Source organism: Camelus dromedarius, chromosome 22, assembly GCF_036321535.1.
Source record: "Camelus dromedarius isolate mCamDro1 chromosome 22, mCamDro1.pat, whole genome shotgun sequence".
Taxonomy (NCBI): domain Eukaryota; kingdom Metazoa; phylum Chordata; class Mammalia; order Artiodactyla; family Camelidae; genus Camelus; species Camelus dromedarius.
The window spans coordinates 31,943,736-31,966,855 of record NC_087457.1 but is presented as its reverse complement, the minus strand read 5'-3'; the positions used below and the strand labels follow the sequence as shown (position 1 = coordinate 31,966,855).

The 23,120-nt window shown below is 47.5% G+C and overlaps 2 protein-coding genes and 1 long non-coding RNA gene across 10 annotated transcripts; 2 read left to right on the top strand and 1 right to left on the bottom strand.

Moving 5' to 3' along the window:
* Positions 1–1,005: 1,005 nt before the first annotated feature.
* LOC116149216 (uncharacterized) lies at positions 1,006–11,876 on the bottom strand. Its single transcript, XR_004132849.2, has 2 exons — positions 11,155–11,876; positions 1,006–4,846 (listed from the first exon to the last, which is right to left on the bottom strand). It is a non-coding gene; the product is annotated as an uncharacterized LOC116149216 (long non-coding RNA).
* On the top strand, positions 1,914–4,898 carry LOC105084457 (beta-defensin 107A). Its single transcript, XM_010974589.3, has 2 exons — positions 1,914–2,017; positions 4,729–4,898. The coding sequence occupies exons 1-2, from the start codon at positions 1,960–1,962 to the stop codon at positions 4,869–4,871; spliced, it is 201 nt and encodes a 66-aa protein (XP_010972891.1). The 5' UTR covers positions 1,914–1,959; the 3' UTR covers positions 4,872–4,898.
* LOC105084409 (zinc finger protein 596) lies at positions 11,832–22,106 on the top strand. 8 transcript variants are annotated; one of them, XM_064477599.1, is made up of 8 exons: positions 11,832–11,850; positions 13,402–13,501; positions 13,791–13,861; positions 14,931–15,017; positions 16,605–16,731; positions 17,456–17,555; positions 18,085–18,160; positions 18,578–22,106. In XM_064477599.1, the coding sequence occupies exons 4-8, from the start codon at positions 15,006–15,008 to the stop codon at positions 19,229–19,231; spliced, it is 969 nt and encodes a 322-aa protein (XP_064333669.1). In that variant the 5' UTR covers positions 11,832–11,850; positions 13,402–13,501; positions 13,791–13,861; positions 14,931–15,005; the 3' UTR covers positions 19,232–22,106. The 8 variants fall into 8 exon arrangements, with proteins under 8 accessions (XP_064333669.1, XP_064333667.1, XP_064333665.1 ...); XM_064477597.1 differs by having other exon boundaries at positions 11,836–11,850; positions 13,363–13,501; XM_064477595.1 differs by lacking the exon at positions 11,832–11,850 and adding an exon at positions 11,892–12,031 and having other exon boundaries at positions 13,336–13,501.
* Positions 22,107–23,120: the final 1,014 nt, after the last annotated feature.

Here is a 23,120-nt window from a genome sequence, read left to right as displayed (position 1 = left end):
GGACTGAGAACACCTTAAAGGGGAAATCCCCAATAACGTGGCTTGCTAGGGGAAAGGGATCCAGCAGGAAGTGGCTTTAGGAGGCAGCTTTGGAAGGAGAGGGGTTGAGGAAATTCATAAGAAATCAACCAGAAATGGACAGAACAACTAAGAAAGAAGATCAGCAAGAAAATGTAAGATTTGAAGAACACTGTAAACCAGTCAGACCTCACTGCCATCGACGGCACAGCCCACTCAGCAACAGCAAAACACACATTTTCTCAAGCTGTCATGAACTGTCCTCCAGGACAGGCCACACGTTAGGCCACAAAACAAGCGTCCAACACAAGGAAATAACAGAGGACATTTGGGAAAGACGTACATGTAAGAAAATTAAACACCCCCCCCCCCCAAATAAATAATGAGTCAAAGAAGAAATCACATGAAAAACTAGAAAACACTTTAAAGTGAATGAAATTTTTAAAAAAAGACACTTATGGGATACAGTTAAACCAATGCTTAGAGAAACAATTACAGTTGTAAATGCCTATATTTAAAAAGAAGAAAGGTATCAGATCAATAAACTCATTTTTCACCTTAAGAAGCTAAAAATGAAGAACCAGTTAAACCCAAAGCAAGCAGAAGGAAGAAAATAATGAATATTAGAGTGAAAATAAAGGCTAAGAAAAACAATAGGAAAAAATCAATAAAACCCAAAGTTTGTTCTTTTTTTTAATGAATTATTCCTATTTTCCTTATGCAACATTCTACTTTCCATCTGATAATATTCTATTTCATCTGAAGCAAAAGTGCCACTCCAGCCTTCTTACTCTTGATATTTTCATAGTTTATGTTTTTCCATCATTTACTTTCAACCTCTCTGTCTTTATATTTTAAATACTTTCCTCATAATTTGTGGTCTAGTTAATTTTACTGTGCCAATTTATTTCCAACCTTTGATAATTCACATAATGGCTGATGTCACCATGGGAACAGGCTGAGTGATGGGTACACAAGAACTCTCTGTACCATTTTTGCAATTTATTGTGAGCTTATAATTAACTCAAGAGACAAAAAGTTTCTTGGAGAAATGCATCCTTTATAGACAACACACGGATTCATCTTCCCACTTAATCCACCTGATGATTAATCCTGCCTTTAATGAGAATTTCCAGTCCATTAACATTAATTAATTTCTTGTTAACATAAGTACACATGGTATTTATTGTCCAACACACATTTGTCAAAAAAATGCTATTCCCATAAAATACAAAATGTGGTCATATTTAATAATAACATGATTATCCTTAATATGCAAAACCTTTGAACATTTCATTACTATTCCCATATTAATTGCTTGATTATTCATGGGTTCCTCTAACTGGACAACTATCAATAAGTCAAATACATATATTTTGAGCACCTACTGTTACAAAGCACTGTTGCAGGGCATAAACGGAAAGAAAACAGATGAGAAGAAAGTTATTTTCCTTTATGGAGCTTACAGTATAATTGGGAGATGAAAATTTGTCATAGAGTATAATCTTAAAAAACCAATTATACAGGCACCAATCAATAATGTTTGAGTGACTCTTAGAGAAGAGTAAGTGACATACACAATCTCAGAGAAGAAGAAGAGACGGCGGTTACGGACGTTACGGAAGTGGTGGTACTTGAGACGGAACTGAGGGAACACAGGAGCAGCCTGGATGGAGGTGCAGACTAGAGAATTCCAGGCAAGGAGCCGGGTTATTTTCCTTACTGTCTCATCAGCGTTTATTTAGGTAAAATCTGACCCATCAGCCTACACACTATGCAATGGAGCATGGAAAATAATTCATTCTTAGTGAGCATTAAAAACCAAAAATAACTCCTGGCTTTTTCAGAGCTGTAGAACTTGCTTTAATCAATTTCCCTTGATAAGAGTCAGACTCCAGTGACCGTGCCTCCTTCAGCCTCTCCCCACTGATTCCCGGAGCCATGAAAATCTTTTCCTTTATTCTTGCTGCCATCATCCTTCTTGCTCAAATCTTCTCAGGTAAGAGAGAAATCTTGATAGATATAAGGATGTCTTTTGAGGCAAAATCTATTCAGGGTCTGTCTTTTGAGAAGAAAGCTCATCTTTCAGAAAAGTACTTGATTCAGTCCTATATCCTAAAAAGTTCTCAGAAACAAACTAGTTACAGGAAATCTTTTCCTAAGTTTGGACACATATTAATGGGACCACCCTGATCCAGACCACCTCCAACCAGAAGAATATCTAGTTAATTTCCCTAAAAGCTCTACCAACGGGTTCAGATTTCCCTTTTCATTTAGATCTGTTTCCTCATTCTGTAATCTTTGACCCAGCTTCAGTGTATGACAAAATGATTGTTTTAAAATGAGAAAAAAATCTCAAGAGGCAGACGACACTTGCTAATTCAGAGAAGAACAGCATTTACAGCCTAAATGAAATCAAACTTACAATAACAGGTTCTTACCAGTCTATTTTTTCATGTTCCACTAATTGGTAAATGAATCTCTTAAATGAATCTCATGAATCTCTTAACCTTAGATGATCTTGGACTTTCTAGCTCTCATATACTGCTGGAAAATCACATCACTTCAAACATTAACATCTTGATTAGTTTTCTTTTAAGTCCTTTGAACTGGGCTGTCTTTGCTCAATTCAGCCAAGAACCCATCTCTAATAAACTTTTACCTCCATTCCCTCCTCAACTATCCTTCATTCCTCCTGTTATGAAGCCTTTCCCGATGGGACTGTCCATGCACCATGAGGTATCCTGTCTATTTCTTCCTTATGGTTTCTGAATTTCTACACTTATTTATTACACAATCTTGCTGCAGAAGGCTAGCCGGTCAATAGCTATTGAATGTGTGCTTATCACTTAACGAGAAATTGTTCTGGAATGTAATGATATATAATATAATTATATATAAACATCCTATAATAAAGGGAGGTAAAGTGGAGGTGAACATTAGATCATGGTCTTTGCTCTTAATTTGCTTAAAGTTTATTAGTCTTTTATTTCTGTGTTGGTCAAAAATAGGTTGCCTATAATAATAAACAGGCACTTGATAATTTAAAGTGTATATAGTGAATGGATGAGACAGACAGATGGACAAAGAACTATGATACAAAACAGTTCTCATACGTGCGATGAAGGTGAAAAATAAGAGAAGCCATGGAAATAGAAGTTCGGTTCTAACTGGGGGAACAAGAAGGACTTCCTGGGAGGTGGTCATTTCCATTGCACTTTTGAAAACAGGCAGGAATAGAAAGAAGGAACAGACCTGAGGAATACTGCCCTCGTGTTTCACAGCCTCTCTTGTAAAATAACTTTTGCCCTCAGTCTGTTTCCTGGGAGGTCAGACAATGGATCCAGAGTAGAGAAAGAAATTTTATCTGTCCTCTCCATCTCCTTTCATCAGGACTCCAAGTGATTCAAACCAATGTAGGGAAGCAGATACTTAGGGGCTCCCTGTCCCCAAAACTCAGCTCAGGCCCGTCTGACTCAGTAAGCAGCACAGAGTGGACACACGTTAGGACCACCACCACCACAACCACAGACACTCTCAGTGCTGGAAGTGAGTTTCATGATCAATAAAAGAGGAAATGAACACAGACTATTATGCCAAAATATCTGAGGCTGAACCTCAGTTTCAAACCTTGTAAGATGTATGAACTCTGGGTTTCAACTTATTTCCAATAAATGGAAATAATAATAGGGCTTTTTCTGAAGACTGATCTTTTTTTTCCCTGAAGATGTTGATTGATTGCCCTGATGCTGGATAAATTTCAGTGATCTGTTACTCACAGTATCCTGCGTTCAACTTTGGACTGTTTAAAATGTTTCCCTTTACTCCGAGCAGAAATCTCAGTTCCTGTGATTTTTTTCCCACTGATTAGCCCCACCTTGGGCATTAATGAGCCTTCAGTGTGGTAGTGTCTGAGACAGACGACGGCTAATGTGCACACATTCCCCGCCCCAGAGCCGTTCTCTCCGAGAATAAGTATTACACCTTTTGAGAGCAACTGCCAGTTCTTCCTATGATTTCTCCAGGGAATACACATCACCATTTTCCCTAGTCATTGTCTCTTAAAGTATTTTACTCTCTTCAGCTTAGTTTCTTTGTCCTGAATGAATGCACAGTGTCTATGCCTCTCTCACACGGCTTGTCAGAGCTAAACACGTTATTCTGCAGACGTCACTGGCAGAGCAGGTTCGTACTGTGCTTCTTTTAATACCAAAGAAAATACTGAAGCTTTACCCCCAAACTGTGACACTCCACAACCACATGCCCAAGGCACACGGCTGCCATTGCCCTGCCTCCACTGTAAATAGCACACTCTGTACCTTTTGTTATATACAAGAGACTATTATTTTGGAGACAGGAAAAAAATCTTTTATTGCAAAAGACTGCTTATTGGAATTAGAAAGGATATTGTCTCCCCCCGCCCCAGGAAGAAACACTGTTTCTCTATGTCCAACAAAGATTATAGCAGAGGGAACCCTTTCTTGGTTTTTCTACTTGAGTACAAAGGAAGCACCCTGTATATACTGAACCAGGGATCCGAGCTCAGACACAGCTGTTCAGGTCACATCTGCTTTTCTGCTGTCTACACTTACACTCTGTGTCGCCATGAGATTCGGTAGTGTGGAGTTCTGGCTTGGCCTGAGTGGTGGAATTTTGCCTTCCAGTAATTCAGTACTGGATAACTGAAGACCGACTGTTTTCTTCACTTAGCCAGAGGAGGATTTCAAAGACAACTACACTGTCAGAGAATGGATGGTCGCTGCGAAGTCGAATGCCTTTCCTTTGAAGATAAGATTGGAGGCTGCCGAGCTGAACTGACACCATTTTGCTGCAAAAAAAGAGAGAATAATTAAAAGCTAAGCCGCGACTACACACAGGGAGGAGGTGGGGACGCCGGCTGGGCTCTCAGGGCAGCAGTCCTCTCTGGGTCTTCTCTCCTGGGCCTCCAAATTCTGGATTCTCTGAAGTTGGCAGTCCAGCTTCTGATGCCGCAGAAAGTCCCCTTTCTAGGCTATGAGCTTTCTGAGGGAAGGCTCTATAACTTGTTTATTTTGCATCCCCCATTCCTGGTATAGGGCTTATTAATTAATTTACTGATGGATAAAGTGAATGAATTAATAAATAAAACAGGAGGAGTGGAAAGGCTGGAGTGCGAGTCTAATGAACTGCATTCTAACCTTATAGTCCTGGCCTCAAACAGACGTGTGACCTGGGGCCGTTCTTACCAAATGTCAGGAGATTCTACTTACAATGTGAGGAGATTCAGCCACATGGTAACTGGACTCCCTGCTGGACACTAGCTGTGGCTGCCCCAGCAGGACCACTGTCCCACCCTCCTCCTCGCTCTCCTTTATAGGCAGGAATTGTGTAGAATGTCTCCTGTTCCCTGTCTGACCTAGAACGTCGAGTTCCACAAAGAAACTGGACTCTGTCTAAATTCACGCTGGCTGTTGGGTGAGTAGCATCTTCATTCCGGCCACTCGGAGTGAGAGTTGATCAGCTCGTGGCCCATGCAAGCAGCAAGGTCCCCAGAGATCGCTTAACTCAACACGCTCAGTGCAGGTGAGGACACCCAAGCCCATGGCCATACACTCAGGGGCTTGGTTACCCCTTTCGTCAGACTTGTGGTTTTTGGTCTTGTGTTCTCAGCACGTCCACAGAAAACCGTGCTGGGTGAGCAGAGAGCAACAGGGCCAACCCTAAAGACGGAACATTTTTTAGCAGCTCAAGTAAGCAGTTAGATTGAGCAAGAAGTTGAAACTAGCTGCAAAAGAAGTGGGCCCTTCGCCAGATCCCTCTGGCTCCATCTTCTTTTGACTTTCTCAGCAGCCTCACAAGTGTCCCTAAAGGAACCAGCAGCATCCAGGCTCTTCTCCCTCGGCAGTAAGAGGACTAGCTGGGCTCTGAGCTGCTTGCTGTGCACCTTGGCTGCCCACACACCTGTCTGGCCACGTCTCCTCTTCAAAGTCTTAAAACTCGCTGCACCTCATTTGTTTGAGCCCAGTTAGAGAGCGCTCCTTCCTTAAAACGTTAGGCTTCATTCATGCGGAATGCACCCGACCCGGAGGTCCGAGCCCCAGCTGCACCATGCCCCGTCCCCTCAGGTGCAGCCTCGGCTGCAAGCAGCCAGACCCAGCATGCCCAGCACTGGCCCCTGACAGCTCCGCTTTCCTTCTGCTCCTCTGGGCCTGGAGGTGGTAACTCCATCCTGTACTTGCGAACTCCTGAGCCTTTTCAACCTTCCAGTAATTCAATTCCTTGCACGAAATTCCTTGTGTACAATACCCAGTGTGGCTTCTGTTACCTGAGCGGAGCCTGTCTGATCACAACCCCCCTCTGCATTTCCAGCTCTAGCTTCTCGCTAGAGTTTATTAGGCTGCTGGTCTCCTCTAGACGGATTTCTGACAGGAAACTCAGAAGGAGCCTGACTGTATTTGAATGTATTACTTTCTTTCCAAAACTGATCTTCATTTAATTTTCTACATCTTGGTCAATATTGTCCTTTACTCAGACACTCAGGTTAAAAATGGTTCACACAGGAATGCTTACTTTGCCTCCGAAACCACACAATTTGCTCCTTAAGCCCGTCTACATAAACTCCTCATTAATACCTGAAAATGGTATTTCAGTTATTACCCTGCCTCTCCCCTCACTAACACTGTGTTAGGTTATGGCCTCGTCATCCTCAGCCGCTAATCCTGGCAGTCACCTAAGGTTTACTTACAACTTGGGGATTGGACTTTGTATAGAATAAGGACTAGTTTTCGCTTTCCATGCTGCACGTAGGTGCATGAGTGCACACAAGCGCGCGCACACACACACACACATCACGTGAGCTGTTCCATCACGGAGACCAAGTATAAGGTCACACTGAGATTTACGAGAGAACTTGGAACACTACGATACTGGAGCTGGAAGTACCCTGGACATCATCCAGGTCAGTGTTTCCAGAACCAAGTTGATTCCAATCACCTAAAATATTATAAAATCAGAGCTCAGTGCCCACTCTAATGCTTTTGTCTTGGGAACTCCCAAGCTAAGAAAATGAATTTTTAAAACAAGTTTTCCCATCAAGTCTCCCGCACGATAATATCTGATCACTGATCGGAGGAGCGCCTGAGATTTAAGGTGGTCCACTGCTCTTGTCCCTCACCGCCAGCGAGCCGCAGAATCAAGAGGCAGAACTCAGACCCAAAGCCTCGGCTGCGCACCCACAGGTGGATACTTCACTCTCCTGTGCTTTTCCACCAGAAAAGGAGATGCCGAGAGGAAATGAACAAACAGCTCACTTTCTTTCTCAGCTTATGGGACGGAAGCTCCATTTTAGTGAGCAACCGACACACACCGTGGCAAGTTCTGTAAGCTGATGGGAGACCCGTGGGAGTTCAGAACAGGACAGGCTGACCGACTGTGACTGGCATTACCTGAGTCTGGGGAGGGTTCACAGACAAAACGCCCTGTCACTCTTTAAACCAGTGGGTTTATCATCCCAGCCTAAATCACTTTAACTGAAACTGGGGGACTGTTGTCGATAAACTTCCAATCTATTGCCAATGTAACAGCAGCTTATGTTCCCATTTGATGGTCATTTCCATTCCAAACTGCCCACTGCCTTTGTTCTGGGGAACTGAGCACCCAAAATAGGAAGGACTCTCTGTCCTCTGAGCCCATCTGCTCTCATGGGACACCTGTGTCCCTGGATATCCTTACTGGGGTATTAAAATGTCCTCATCACCTAAACAAAGACACTCCACTGGCCCTAGGAGCTGCTGACTGACACAAAGCCACATCTGCCTTCTCTATAAACCCCTCACCCATGGGATCCACTGTCATTCTCCTTTGCCATTTTATTCTTTTCTGAACCAAGTCTCACCAGGTAGCAAAACTAATTTATAAAAGCCTTGGCAAGTTTTGAGAACATGAGGGTTTGAGAGAATCCTGCACCAAGACAAAACGCCCAGGATCTACACACTGAGAAGGAGCCCCGTGGGAAGCCAGTGACCGGGGAGCTGCAGTCATCTGACCCTGCACATCTCCTGACTGTGAGCCAGACAGGCCTTCCAGAACCATCTCTGCCTCCTCACTGAAAATGAACAGGGTAACAGAAAACACCACATTTTCCTAACACTTCTTTGCCTCTAAAACTCTGTTCATGTTCTCCAAGAATTAGTGGTTTTAAGACACTGGCAACAGAGTGGGCTATGACACAGCTCTGAGGACCCAGCAAAGGGAAGTGATGGGGACCAACCCAGAAGGATTTCTGTGTTACTCTCAGAAAACAAACCCAGCGCTAGTCATCACTGGGGCTTGACTTTGTCCCTGTGGCTTTATCCCCAACCCTGGCTTCTCCTTCTTCCTTTCAACCCCCACTCTTCTAAAATAGCACCAACACGCAGAGGCTCACCTGAGTGTGCCCTTCCACATTCAGGGGAGGAACAGGATCTAGAGGTCTTGAAAACTGAGATGAAACTAGGATCCCAGTGACCTGACTGAAACTTTAATGACATTACAAGCTTCCTCGAAGACCCATATCACCCTTGCGGCGAGCTGGGAGACACTGGGAGTAAGTCTTTGGCTGGCGATAGTCACCAAAATATTTTCTAAGTTTACTTGGGGTCCAAGGAACAGCTCCTGCCTTCTTGAAGAGGTTGGAGAAAAAGTTACTTGGAATTTTCTACCTCAACCCAGAGCTGGGGACCCACCATGGGGCATTAAATGTTTAAAGTCCCCTCCTTATTGCAGGAAAGGCTGGTGCTGCACTGGAAGGCACGGGATGGTGACCACTCACGTATCTTAGGGACCTCAGAGTTACCTAGGTTCTCCTAAAAGCAGAGAAAGTCTCCTGTGCTATCCTCTGCCGCCCCCTGCTGGACTGGGAGACAGACAGGGTGCCTCATACCAATAGCTCAAACCCCAGGATATGCAAGTGAAGCCAACTGGCCCCCCTGAGTCAGATGGAAGGGACAGCAGGACAGCCAGGTGCTGAGGGCTGAGAAAATGCTGGGGGCTTAATGTACGTGGCAGGCGTGGCTTCTGAACATGGTGTGGATCTGGCTCCTGCCTGCCTTCCTTGCGTGGCACTCAGGGCTGACACCCACCCGGCCAAAGTTCTGAAATTCCATGGGTGTCATGTGATTGGCAGGCTCCGATCACAGTTCTTCTGCCCCCATTCCTTGGGGCTCCCCTCCAGGAATGTGCACGTGAGTCCCAAGTTCAGCCTTACCCTTGACCTGGTTGGTTTCCTACGTCATCAGGCTACTTGGTCTTGCCTTATGGAATAACTTGTGAAAATCTAGTCTAGGTCTAAAATACCCCATGAGGATGGATGGGTACCTAGTCATTTACTTCGGGGGTGGGGGTGGGGTCTGTACTCTAATCTCTCATCCCCTTAGGTTTTTTTAAATTAGTATCATTAGTGTAAATGTCATTGTGATCATCATCCTGTCACACTTGTTTTCATCACAATTTTTATTATGTTTCTTATTGTGGATTATTTTGGCAGTTGTTACTGTGTAACATTGAATACAGTTTCTCTATTCACAGGAGGGGTCCTGTTTACTGGCGACCTCTACTGCTGTTTCCCCAAAGGACCGATGTTCACACCGAGGCGGCATCTCTCCAGCTTCACCACTTGGTCTCCTCTGGTGGCACTAGCCTCCTTAAATGCTCCTGAGGCACGTGCCCACCGGTGCTGGCAGGGAGCCCAGGAGAGGATGTCCCTAGGTTAGCTGAGCTTCTAGAAATGGATATCCTCCAGGGATCAGCACTGTCCGGTGCAGACCTGGAGGACCCAGGAAGCCTCCTTGGCTCACTAGAGCCACCCTGAGATTTCTAATGCCACTTGGGTGCCCCACCCTTGCTCTTGGCATCCTGGAAAGGCTGGAAAATGTGTCAGTGACTGCCTACGAATCCTGAGAATTTTCCACCATAGCTCAGAGCCCAGGATCTACTGTTGCCAAAAATAGAGGCACAACGAGGGAGATCTGGGCCTACCTAAGCCTCTAGAAATACTCACTGTCCCCTTATGGGCCAAGAAACACCCATGCTGCACCGCAAGGCACAGAGATGGAGACCTGACAGCCTGAGTAATTTTCCATTCTCCAAGAGGCATGTGAAATGCTTGTGCAGGCCGGTGGCGCCCCCTGCTGGTCAGAAGCACCACGCGCTACTCCTCCCGGACCTTCTCTAACCAAGAGCAAACCCAGGTGTCTGGACCTCCGCAGGCCTGGATGGAATAGGCGGCGAAAGGCGCAGCAACGTGGGGGCTTAATGCATGTCCCGGCTTGAAGACAAAAAGGCAGAGAGAGAGAGAGCCAATTCCCTCTTGCTCAGCCTTTCGATCTAGGCAGGCTTTTACCGGACTTGGTGAGACCACCACTCGGGAAAGGCAATAGGCTTCGCTCAGTTCACTGCCGCAAATGTTTGTTCCACCCAGAATCACATTCAGGGATACGCCCAGAACAATATTCAACCAAGTATCTGGGTACCCTGTGGCCCAAGCAAGTTGAGAAATAAAACCAGCCATCATTAGTTTGCCCCCGTCAACTTGGCGCCTACACACATCTCCTTAAACCTTAATGCTCAGTGTCCAAATAAAGACAGTAACCAGGCCACAATTCCCCCTAAAATGATGCACCTGTCCTTCATACAACGGAAAACACACAAGCTCCCTCTGCAGCGGATGTGAAATCCTTGAGTGAGGTTTACTCTTCTCCTTGACATCCTATGATTTAAATATTATGATGTAAAATTAACAGTGCTTAAGTACTATGACATAAAGTCAATACATCTTAAATTACATGAGGGAAGAGACTGAAGAAAACAGTCACTCGCCATAAACAACTGACCCCTGAACAGCATTTGAACTGAGCAAGTCCACTTACATGCAGATTTTTTTCCCAATAAATACATACTACAGTACTACGCGACCCGCGATTGGCTAAAACCTCTGATGTGGAACCCTAGACTTGGAGGAGCGATTTCTGACTGTGCAGGGGGTTGGCGCCCCTCACCCCCACGATGTTTAGGGGTCAACTGTACACACACATCATAACGGAATAAGGAGGAAGCACTCGTAACAACCACACAGTCACGGCTGTAACTGGTCACAGGGCCACAGCTGGGATGTAAACCTACCTCTTCCGCTGTTGGCTCTACGATCCTTTCCCGTCAGCCAGCACCTGGTCGTGGTTCCTCACCTGGTGGAATGACCCAGGTCTTTATTCACTATGGAAATCTGTCTTAGTTCGTGCTGCCACAGCCAAATACCACAGACCAGGCGGCTCAGCCCTGGAGTCGGGGAGGTCCAGGGCCGAGGTGCTGGCAGGGCAGGCTTCATTCTGAGGCCTTCGGACTTGCAGGCGCTCTGTCCCGCCGTGAGCAAGCCGCGCTTCTTCGTCCTGCCTGGACAGACAGACGCCGAGCTCCCTCTTCCTCGTCTCACAAGGCGCAGGGCGTCCCTCACACTTGTCCTAACGGTGTCACAGGACCCGTGTGACACGCTCCTCAAAAGGGTTTTGGACTTAAATCTTTTCCATGTTTTGAGAAGGAAAGATCTCCGCATTCAATATAAGTGGCCTCACAACTCCAAGCTTTTACATTAAAGCAGCGTCAACGTTTAACCTGAAGGAGGGCGGACGCCCAACAGGCTCCCGCGGGCGCGGCGGGAGACGGGAGACTCCACTTCCACGGGCGGCGGCACTTCCGGACCGGAAACGCCCCGGGGGTGGGGCGGGGGTGCCACGCCCACACCCACCAGGCCCCGCCCCACTCGAGCTCTCCGTTTCCTGCCTACCCGGAAGCAGTTTCCGGGAGTGAGTCCCGTCTCCGGGAGTGAGTTTCAGTATTTCTCCTTCAGAGTCGCGCGTCGATGCCCCCAGCCCCGCGTCCTCCACCCCCGGCGTCCGCGGCCCCGGGGACCTTACAGCCCCCGCCCGCGCCAGCCCCGCCCATGGGGATCCCCGCCTAGTCGGGAGGCGCTGTGCTGCCGGGCCCGGACCCGCGTCTGTCTCCGGTAAAATCGCTGCGTGGCCGGTCCCCGCTCCCACCTTCCCGCCCTGGTTCTTCTCACCGTCTCCGCTCCCCACCCCGCGCCGCGTCAGGCCCCCTCTCCCAGAGCGGTGTATTCTCCGACCCTTGGGGGCGGCGTCGGGTCGCCGCGCCGCCTCCTCCTCCGGCTCTGCCGACCCCAGTCCTGTCCTGAGTCTCCCGCCCATCCTCGCGTCATTCCTGAGCCAGCCCTGCTGCCCGCCGGCCTCCCCTTCCCAGTCGCGCCCTCAGAGAGGCCCCCGAGCCCCGTGCTGGGGCGTTTACCCGCCCGCGTCCTGCGACACTCCAGGGCCCCAAATCCCCTGTCACGGCTGTGCCTGCCAGGGTGTGTTTACCTTCCCAGTGACGTCCCACTGGGAAGTGTGCTCTTCCAGGGCTGGAGCGTATTCATTCTAGGCCTGTGAATGCGGAGGTGGGGCAGGGGTGGAAGGGGAAAGAGAGGTCAAGGGAGAACCAGGGAGACAGAGTGAGACAGAGAAAGCAGGGGTAAATTGAAGATGGGGAAGTGGATCCCATGGGCTTGGAAAGACAGTGAGAGTGAAGGAGAGTGACCTGGGCAAGAAGCAGGGGTGTAAATGAAAATAGAAGGAGGATCAGCAGAGAGGGGAGCAGGACAGAGTAGGAGGAGGGGGTATGAGCGGCAGGAGCTGCCGGCAAAGGAAGGGTGGGTCCCAGATTCATTAGTTTTGTTTGTAAATTTCCAGCTTACATTCCCTTTTACTTGTATTGTGGCAGATTCTGATGAGGTCTCAGTGGTTTTCCAGTCTTTATCAAGTATTGAAAATATTCTTTAGTGCTTAGTAAATAATTTTACACTATTTCAGTGTGTTCTTGGTAAGGATATTGGTAATTTTTTATATTAACAATCAAAACCTAGATAAACCAGTCCGATATTCAACATCTTTCTGCCCTTATATGATCTCTTAACTGAGTGGGCTGTGAACTGAAGTTTCCAACCAAGTATATATTCCCTTTACGGTGTCTCTGAAAATGATCCAGGGTGAGCTGGACTGTCCTCAGAATTAGTTGGAAGAGAACCCTGCTGTTCTTCGTGAATAAATTGCTGAACCTTTTGCATTACTGACCACCTCATGTTTTCCAGTGCTACTAATTAGGTCTTCTTAATATGTATTTTGATAGTTTAATGTGATGTTCTGGAAAATACGAGTTAAATACTTGAGATTATTGTGACTCCCAGAGGAAACTCACAAAAGGAAACAGGGCCCAGAATCCAGCTATCACGCCCCAGACATTTAAATCACCCTCTAGATCCTCAGCCCCCTCCACTCACCCTAGAGGATTCCAGCTCCTCCTCACGGTGCACGCACACAACAGGCAGAGAGCAGAGCTTGAGGACCACCCTGTCACCGCCTGTCTCTGTGATGCCGAAGACAGCCTCCTTCTCGTGTTTTACAGAGGGGATTCAAATCTCCAGGTATGGGCCCGTGTCCGGGGGAGGGCTGTTCTCACTTTCTGAAGAGCAGGTACCTCGGGTCCCTCCAAGCTCAAGGTAGAGGCAGATGTTTGAGGGGTGTGGGGCACAGGGCTCAGTCCAAGCGCCCTAACAGGGAAAACACTGGGATAAGGGCTTAGGGCACAGCTGAAGCAGGACATCCAACCATCTTCTGGCCTTGTGGTCATGGAGGAGGCGAGCAAGGGCTCAGAGCTGAAACCGTGGGCTGGCCTCGGGTTTGGAGATGAAAGTCAGTTTTCTCCCTCTGCAGGGTTTGTAAGCTTTGGAAGATGCTAGCTGAACATGGTGCACTGTGGAGACGTATGCCTGACACTTTGCAGGGTACGTATGGATTCTGTTTGCATAGATGTGTCAGGTTCTCTACTGTAAACCAGTTCCTACACAGAACGCACACTGAGGACCTTGGAGGGGGCATATATAATGGCTTAGTGGAGCTTTGATATTGCCTAAGGGCCTTGAATATGAATCATTCCACTCCCTGATTCAAGTTGAAGGCAGTTGATTTTGGTCCTTTGCTCACTGGAATGTCTGGGTGTTGCAGAGAGAGGCCACTGTTGTAAGGCATCTCTTTCAAAGATACTTGGGATCTGGTTTCCATCCTTGAGTGGAGGGGGCGATGCCTGATCGGAAGCATGAAGAGTTCTGAGATCATTCTAGCTTTAGTCAAGGAAGCTGGGGAGAGGTGCCCTCACCAGACTAAACTCCAGCTGCGTGTTATATCCTTGAGGAAGCCCAGTCTCCAGACTTCCCCAACCCCTGCAAGTCTGGGGCTGCACAACCCTGAAATTTCAAAGTCGTGGCTCTTTGAGGAATGTGACTTCTCTCCACTGCTGTTCTAGCACAACCTTGACCTGGACCTGGTCCTGCCTTCAGTGGCAGACAGAGGGTGAACCTGTCCAGGCTGACGGCTCTGTGGTTCCTGGAGCTGATGGGCAGTCTAGCGTCTGACAAGGGGCTAGTGGTGGCCTCTCTGAAGTTCTTACCTAGGGCAGGAGAAGTGGTCTGAGGAATTCCGTGGTTACCTACAGGAGGGAGCCAGAGCCTACCCGTGGCACGCGCCCGGCATCACTACGGTTCCGAATCAGGGAGGGACCTGAGTGGCTCCAGGCGCCGTGGGCCAGTCCACCTGCGGTGTAAAGCTCAGCGCGCTCGGTGTTGCTGCCCGTAAGCTGCCTGTATTCCTGTGTTTTGTTAGCGGCTGTAGTTACCGCCGTCCTACTTTGGACCCCGGGAGAGGAGGAGAGCCCTCTGTGCGCTTCTCCTGGAGCGCACCGCGTGCTTGCTGGTTAGGCCGGGCGCCATGCCCAGGTGAAGGCTGGAGCTTCACGGAATGTTGGTCTGCAAGTTGTGCGCAAGGCAGGAGTCTCATGGCTTCTTTCACTGTCCTCAGCTTTGCCTGCTTAATGCTTGGACTGTCTGCGAGTGAAAACCTGGAGAAAGACCGCTGGTAGCCGAGTTACTGACGATGCAGCCCGTGGTGAGTAAGGGATGCTCTGTAGTGAAGCTGCACACGCAGCTGCTGCTGGTGGATGGCGGGTTCCTCTTGCCGGCGTGGGTGTCCCAGTGCAGTCAGGAAAGTCAGGGGTCTGAGCTCCAGTGGAATTTCCCCGAGACCCCGGGGTGTGTCATGGGTCAGGAACTCCTTAATAACGAATAGCCTTCCTAACAGCTCACTGATTTATTCCAGCCTCTGCTAAGCTAGTGTACTTATGGAAGAGACGAGAAAGGTTTTCTTTCCCTAATTCTGTCCATGGTGCCATTGGGAGGTACCACTCATTAATCATGCCGTTGGCTCTGACGGTCTGAGGTTGTGTTGAGGATAGGGGAGCGCAGAGCTCATCCCAGCCCAGCAGGGCGGCCGAGGCTTCATCAGTGAGTCGGTTGGTCCGGGCCTCACAGGCCCTGGCTGCGGGCTGTGCAGCACTGAAGGGGGCATGGGGGAGGTTTAGGCCAGGGAAAGCTTGAGATAGCATTCATCTATTTTTTTGCCAATTTTAAATGTGACGTTTTGATAGAATATATTTGCACTTTTAGGAACTTCTTAAAAAGGAAATTAAGAAAATTAACACTTTTTCATATTTGGCAACTGGAATTAATGTGCAGGGAATACTGTTTTCTTAATTGTGGCTCCACGTTCAGGAGGACTGTTGTAAAATATAAGACCCTTTGGAAGGTTTTGAGAACCAGAGAGACCAAAACCAGTCAACGGGCTTCTGTCATTCTTAGCAGAGGGACACGGTAAAGATAGGAGACGCCGATACTGGTGTCTGAGGTCCCAGAGGAAATTGCAGATGGGAGCCCGCGTGCCGCAGGAACGGCCAGGCCAGGCCAGCCGTCCCAGAGGTCCCTCCTTGTGCTGCTGACCCGCCTGACCTTACACCAAGTCCTACAGAGTTAAGCAAGGCCACACCTGCTGATTCCAAGTTCTGTATGAAACTTGTTCAGTTCTGAAGAATGCTGGGGATGGTTTCAATGTCCGCAGACATCTTAATGAGTAATAGACTAATGACTTGTATTTAACACATGTCTACTTAGATAGGAAGTGCTCCATCCATCAGTTCATTGGATCTTTCAGTACTTGTAAGAGGTTATTGATCATTTAATAGACACGGAGTCTGAAGTTCATTTAGGGGAATGATGTAACCATAGCTATGGTTTAAAGGTGGCAAATCATGGTTTATTTGCCTTGTGATGAGTCTATAAAGTTACTTGAAATTAATCAGGAAGAGAATTATATAAATTTTTAAGTGCATGTTTTAATCATGTATCTGAACTCATAATTACCAGGTTTTTGGAAGATTTCCAGATTCTATTTCACCACGCTTCATGTGATACTCCCTTATAATAAAGTTTTACTAGCTTAGACTGTGTAGATCTATGTGAGGTTTCCGAAAAGCAGGTGCCGGTTCAGCAGTGAGAATGACTTGTTGGGAAGCCCGGACTTAGTCTGATCTTCCTGTGCACCTGGTCCCTCCACCCTTTCCCTCAGTGCTGCCCTTTCAACCCTCCTACTCTGGACATTCATAGGGATTGTTCTGCCTAAACCAGAATATCCATGTTTTAGGAGTTAGTGACATTTGAAGATGTAGCAGTAGACTTCACCCAGGAAGAGTGGGCCCTGCTGGACGCATCCCAGAGAAAGCTGTTCAGAGACGTGATGCTGGAGAACCTCAGTCACCTGGTCTCCGTGGGTGAGTCTGTCAGCATTTATGTATGTGTGTGTGTGGGTAAGTAGGTAGGTAGGCAAGTGGGTAGGTGTTCGTTGGTTGCATCAACAAGTATCTGGAACAGCTTCTGTGTACCCACCCCATTCTCTAGCTGATTCTCTCACAGAAATCTACATGAAAGAGAGTTGTTTCTTTATATTTTACTTACATGCAGATTGTCACTCTACTAAAATGTCATCTTGATCACCATTTAATTTCTTTCTTGCCACTCAATCTCTGACACTCAGAGCAGAACTGGGAACTCAGTGAATATTTTTGAATGCAAAGGTAAATTGATTAAATATTTTCTAAGTAATTATTCTGCTCTAGTCACTGCACTGAGGCTTGACAGCAGACTAGTGAAAATAATAAACCTTTGATCATTCTTGTGGTATTTATGTTTATTGGCATTTGTATGAAAACCACTATATTGAACCCACTGTGGAGACATTTAATTTCTCCCTTTTTGAAAAAATGGAGGATTCTGCATTCTGTCTGCAAACTTGGCCTTGGACGTCAGCATCCAGAGACTTTCACTATTTTAGGCACGCGATCTGGATTTTGGTGCATTTTCCATTTAGGGTGTTGTTGCCTCGGCTGAACATCAGCGACCCCCTTATTCTTTCTCAGTAACTTGTCCTGGGCTTGATGATAATGTACTTTTATTAGCACAGAACTCAAAATCCATGTCCCTTTTTTCCGTAAACAGGGTATCAGCATTGCAAATCAGATGTGATTTTCCAGTTGGAGCAAGGTGAAGAGCTGTGGACTGAAGGAGGAGGATTTCTCCAGAGCCACAGTCCAGGCATGTGGTAGAGGCCTGTGCTTCAGGGTTGAGGGTGCCTGGTCGTGGAGTGAGTACATACTCAAACATATCAACTGAAGATTCTGTTAAATGAGTGGTGTTTTCTACAATGTAGGTGAGGACGTGGGGCCATAGTTCTCCAGGTGTTACTATTCCTCGCGTATTTTAATTATAATTCACATGTCCTCCTGCCATTGTCTTTTTTTTTTTTTTTTTGGCTTTAGGAACAAGGATATTCATGTACTTGCTGAAGTTAAACTTTCACATAACTCTTGTCCTCAGCCTCCCCTTTGAGGTTTTCCCTCTCTTAACCTCTTTACCTCCCCAACATCTCATCTCCATTTTAATGTTTTTATATTTCAGCTCTGAAAATCTTTAACTGATTGTCAATGCCCTGTAATGTGTTTCTGTTTCCTAGGGTGTTCCCCATCTAAGTGCCAAGTTTTGAAACATACTCACATGGGTCTTGGTGCTTTTCAACATTTTCATTCCCTATTGCCAACTGTATTTCTTTTTCCAATTATTTTAGGCAGAGAAGGTGCCCTTAGAAAAGAAGTATTAGCCACACAACACATCAGGAGGGAGGACATGTCTACAGTCATCCCAGGGGTAAGTTTCATGAGTGTTAACCCTGGTCACCCAAATTAAAGAGCTGGCAGTGGGATCGTAGTAACTGAGCACAGTAGCCTGATTTACATTAAGCTGGGATTAAGCTCTTTATGAGCAAAAAGTTTTGGATGATTTAAATTTAGTGGAAAAATTAACCTGAACTCAAAATCATAACCTGAGATCTTTAGAAAAGGGCAGTTGCATAAACACTGCTCATATGCCGAGTCTTTGAAACATACCATCTTCAGAATTAACCTGTAAGCTTTACACAGAGAAAACCTTTGTGTATATAGGTAATATTGGAAAGATTTTAAATGGAGACCACCAGTGAACGGTGTGTTTTAGAGTCATATGTAGAGAAATGAATGTATGAAGGAATGTGGGCAAACCACTAACAGCCTTTCCTCTCCTTCCCAGAAGCAGGTATCTCACTCTCCAGAGGGCCCCTTTGAATGTAATGGCTGGGGAGGAGAGTTCACTCATAGCTCCATGCTGAGCCAGCATTTGGTAACTCCCATGGAAAAGACACACTGTATCAACAAAAAGTGTCAGAAATCCCTTAGTGACCACTCCAACCTTAATCAGCCCAAGCAAGGCCACACCAGAGGTAAATCATGTGAGTGCCACCTGTGTGGGAAAGCCTTCAGTAACTGCTCGAGCCTTAGAAGACACGAGATGACTCACACTGGGGAGAAGCCGTACGAATGTCATCTCTGTGGGAACGCCTTTATTCAAAGCTCTGACCTTAGAAAACACAGTTTGACTCACACTGGGGAGAAGCCATATGAGTGTCATCTCTGTGGGAAAGCCTTCAGTCAGTCCTCCAACCTCCGGCAGCACGAGAGGACGCACACCGGCGAGCAGCCGTATGAGTGCCAGCTGTGTGGGAAGGCCTTCAGTAAGTGCTCTGCCCTTAGACGCCACGAGCGAACGCACACCGGAGAGAAGCCTTATGAGTGTCATCTGTGTGGGAAGTCCTTCAGTCAGTGTTCTGCCCTTAGGCGACACGAGGGAACCCACCATGGAGAGAAAATCATGAATGCCTTCAGCGGATATTGTGACCTTAGATGACGTGCTGTCATAAAGGTAGTGAATGTGGACAAGACTGCCACCATAGCTTTAACATTTAAATGCACCGGAGGACTCACACATCGAAGAAACACTAATCAATGTGGAAGAGGCTTCAGTCATCCTTACTGAATTTGACGTGTGCAAGTGTATGTGAGAGAGAATCCATACGTATGACATCGGTGTGGTGAAGCCTTCAGTCGGTGTTCTGAGCAGAGATGACGCGAGAGAACTCATGCTGAAAATGTGAGGAAGTAGAAGCCTCTAGCGAGCGCTCTAAGCTGAAAACACGCTGGAGGGCTTGCGCCGTGGAGAACCCAGGCCTGCAATCACGGTGGACGTGCTTTCATGTACAACTCGCAGTTAAACAGCTTGAGCAAGCTCCACTTGGGAGAACCTAGGTCTGTACTCACTGGGGCCAGCATTCAGCCAGGCACGGGCTTGACGTGCGCAAGAAACTCGGTGGAGGAATAACCGCTGAGTTTAACAACGACTGAAACAGGCTGTGAGGACGAAGGCTCTTGCGGAGTACCAGGTAACTCGTCCTGGAGAAGTGAGTCCATGAGAAGCCCTTAGTTCCCAGAGCAGCACCGGGGGTGCCCGTGCCTGGGTGGTGCGCGTGTGGATTCCCCGTACGCGCGTCATGAAGGAAGGGAAGTCTTTGGTGATCTCTCTTTTCATAATCAACTTTAAGGTTCTCACAGCGAGCAGACAGTGATCCTAAAATTAAAGTGGAGAAAACCTCTAGATTCCACGTTTAGAAAATTAAGTTTGAGGGGCCAGGGGAAGGGGGAAACCTGTAGCATTGGTCACCATGTCACCCAAATCTGGGTGACAGTTGGGTTTCCTCAGGGGCACCCGATCCACAGTGGGTGATCAATATGTTAAAAGAGCCTTTTAACATAAAATTCAGCAAATGAGAATTTTGAGAAAACTATTAACAGGGAAAATCTGACCTATGAATGCAAGATAGTGAAGATGTAGGAATACTGAATGCAGAATTTTGTTAAGAAATTAAAACTTTGTCGATGGATGATTAATTGTAAATACTTCAACAGTAAACCCTGTTGCTGAAACATCTCGTACATTGCTGAAGTTCTGGTTTTCCTTCTGTGGCTGTGAACACAGATCTGAGTCTGCAGTCCACGGCGTGTGGGTGAGATGCAGCCGTGCTCTGGGTCTCGCCTTCCTCGGCAGCTCCTCCCACACGGCTCATCGCAGCTTCCCACCAACCGGCTGTCTCCATCCACGCCTGGTGGTGACACAGCAGGGACCTTGACTGGCCCAGTGGGTCACGGGGACAGGATCAGGTATCTAGTGTAATCCACCAGGGAGACTCCAGCCCTGTGTCTGACAGTTGAGCTCTGGATACCCAAGGGACTGCATTTCTAGTAAGCCTCAGGGCCGAGTTCCACCTTTACATCAGGAGTAGCGGCTTTAGAAATTAAAGTAATATAAAATTGACCAGTGGTGTCTAGAAATAAAAGTAGGCACAATATGTCATATTTTGAGGGTTTATTAACATTGAAAGACGCTTTAAAAACACAACTCTACAGTGAGACTGAATTTTAAAAAGCACTGGTTTCTATAAAACACACAGAAACAGAACTCTGTGTCAGGACAGGGCAGTTCTCAGAAGATACAGAGCCCGGAGCTCAGTTTAACCAGAGTTTCCCAAAGTTCAGATTAATTTCACAGCTCCTTAGTTATAATTAAATACTTATGCCAGTTTTACTCAGCTTATTACACAATTAACTGAATTAAAAACCTCCCCTATGCCAGTTTCATACATTCCATCTTGAATTCACCCGAAAGGGACGTAGTCAGAACAGGCTGTGTGTGTGTGTGTGTGTGTGTGTGTGTGTGTGTGTCTCCCAGGGTGGCACAGGGGTCCTTCTCTGCATGTGCACCGGGGCTGGGGAGTCCTGTTCATCCGACGGAGCCTGCTGCCGTGCTTCCGCCTGCTCAGTCCGCTGTCTCCTCCAGGTATTTGAGACTGAACGTCGAGCCTCAGCTACTGGAGAGTTTCTCACTCCAGTGACTGCACAAAGTCATCCCAGAGAAAAGCGATGGGACAGAGACAGTGTCCTTCAGAGTCATTTGAGTCAACCTAGCACAGACCACTAGGGGCTCGCCTGGAACGAGGCTGGGTGGTGGGGAGGATGGGGAGCCCGCCGGCCTGGGCAGTCATCAGGTCCGCTCACTGGAGGTCAGTGCTGGCCATCTGAGCAGGCATCCTTCAGGTCACCTGGCAATGTCCTGCGTCCACGTCCATCTGCTGAGCAGAGACCACAAAGTCTGGACAGCCTCCCTGAACTGGCCTCTGAGTGCTTTTCTGAGGGTCTGGAAAGGGCCTTTTGAGGGATTCTGGCATTGTGGATGGGGACCCAGGCAGATCCCTCACCTGGTGCCAGGATGCAGAGCTTGGAGTCCTGGCTCAGTCTGGCGGGGGCAAGATGGGGGCTTGGCTTTGACTTCAAATCAGGTACTTGGCTTGGACCTGGGGTGTGAGGGCAGGGCTGGGGCCAAGTATGTTGGTGGCAGTCTGGGGAAATCATGGGAGCCAACATCAGGTCTGCTGTCTGTGGGCTGGACAGTGAGGGAGGGTCCTGGACAAAGCACAGGACGGTGGGCTGGGGAGTCAGTGATTTCCACTCCACGACCACCCCAGGGCAGATTCCGTGGGAGGTGGCCGGCCTGTGAGCACAGTCTGGGACAGTGTCTCCTCGGTGTTTGCATGGGCACTGGTCTGCGGGCGCTGTAAGACAGGACACCACACACAGAATATGTGTTAAGATTGGTCTCAACCAAATGGAAAATGGAAATCAGTCGAATTAAAGGGCTTGGAGCATAAAAAATAAATTTAACAGTAAAATTAGTATGTTTTAATTCATTGTAATATGAAAAGAAACCCAACCCAGTGATGAGGAGGAAACAATAGATTACAGTATCAACTTCTTATAATTCTCACCAAACTGGAAAATAAAATGTTTTAAAATACAGTCTCTTGTTAATTAAAGGGAAATGAGCATTTTCATTCAGTCCTCGGGGAGTGTCGGAGCGAATGCTGTTCTTAAGGCAGTTTAATGGCTAATGTGTGTGATGGACGATTTGGGAATATTCATTACAATTTAAACGATATTCTTGCCTTTGAGTCTCAGTTGTGGAGGCATCGGATTAAATCAATTCCATATGCCCCCAATAGCAGGCTATTGACAGACCTGCGAGTAACCACATGAACACACATAATTGAAGGAAAGTTGGCAGCTGAAGATCACGAATAATCTGGAGTCACTGGGACAGAAGGAAACGTTAGGAAATGCACATTTGGGTGAAGCAATTGCAGGCTCCCCAGAGGGGACACGGCTCCGGTACCGAGCAGAGACCCACCGTCAGAGTCGCCTGATGCCGTCGGCTCCTTCAGCTCTGTTGCCTTCTCCCTCGGCGTCTCCTTGTGTCTATTTCTGGATCACAAGGCCTCCTCAGCTGCTTTTCCTGCCTGCAAAAAAAAAGCACCATGAGTGGATGTGCCCCAGTGCCCTGTCCCCAGTACGGATAAGCATCCCGGGGCTCAGTCTTACTCGGTGTTTAGGGTGTGGGGACACTGAAGTGCTGTGAACTTTGCCCCAACTGCCCTCCCCTCATCTCAGATCCACCCGTCAACTCCGGGTAGTTCCCCAGGTTTCCCCATTCATTAGTTCTATTGTTTTTGTTGCTGTCCTGCGCCAAGTTCCCAGATGGAAACAGCTCTCTCCCCTTAGGGGTTCTCCAAGGGTAGGATGTGGACCCAGGGAGCACCAAGATGCCTTGCATGTTTCTCTCGTGGCTGCCTGTCCTTACCTGGAGATGGCCGTGCATGTGGCATAGGGGTGGAGAGACAGGGCACCTCTCT

Excerpts from the sequence above, each read along its gene's own strand:
- LOC105084457 (XM_010974589.3), top strand. The coding sequence starts at position 1,960 with ATGAAAATCTTTTCCTTTATTCTTGCTGCCATCATCCTTCTTGCTCAA. Across the intron at positions 2,018-4,728 it reads TCTTGCTCAAATCTTCTCAG|CCAGAGGAGGATTTCAAAGA; the intron begins GTAAGAGAGAAA and ends TTCTTCACTTAG.
- LOC105084409 (XM_064477599.1), top strand. Across the intron at positions 16,732-17,455 it reads CAGTCACCTGGTCTCCGTGG|GGTATCAGCATTGCAAATCA; the intron begins GTGAGTCTGTCA and ends TTCCGTAAACAG. Across the intron at positions 18,161-18,577 it reads TGTCTACAGTCATCCCAGGG|AAGCAGGTATCTCACTCTCC; the intron begins GTAAGTTTCATG and ends TCTCCTTCCCAG.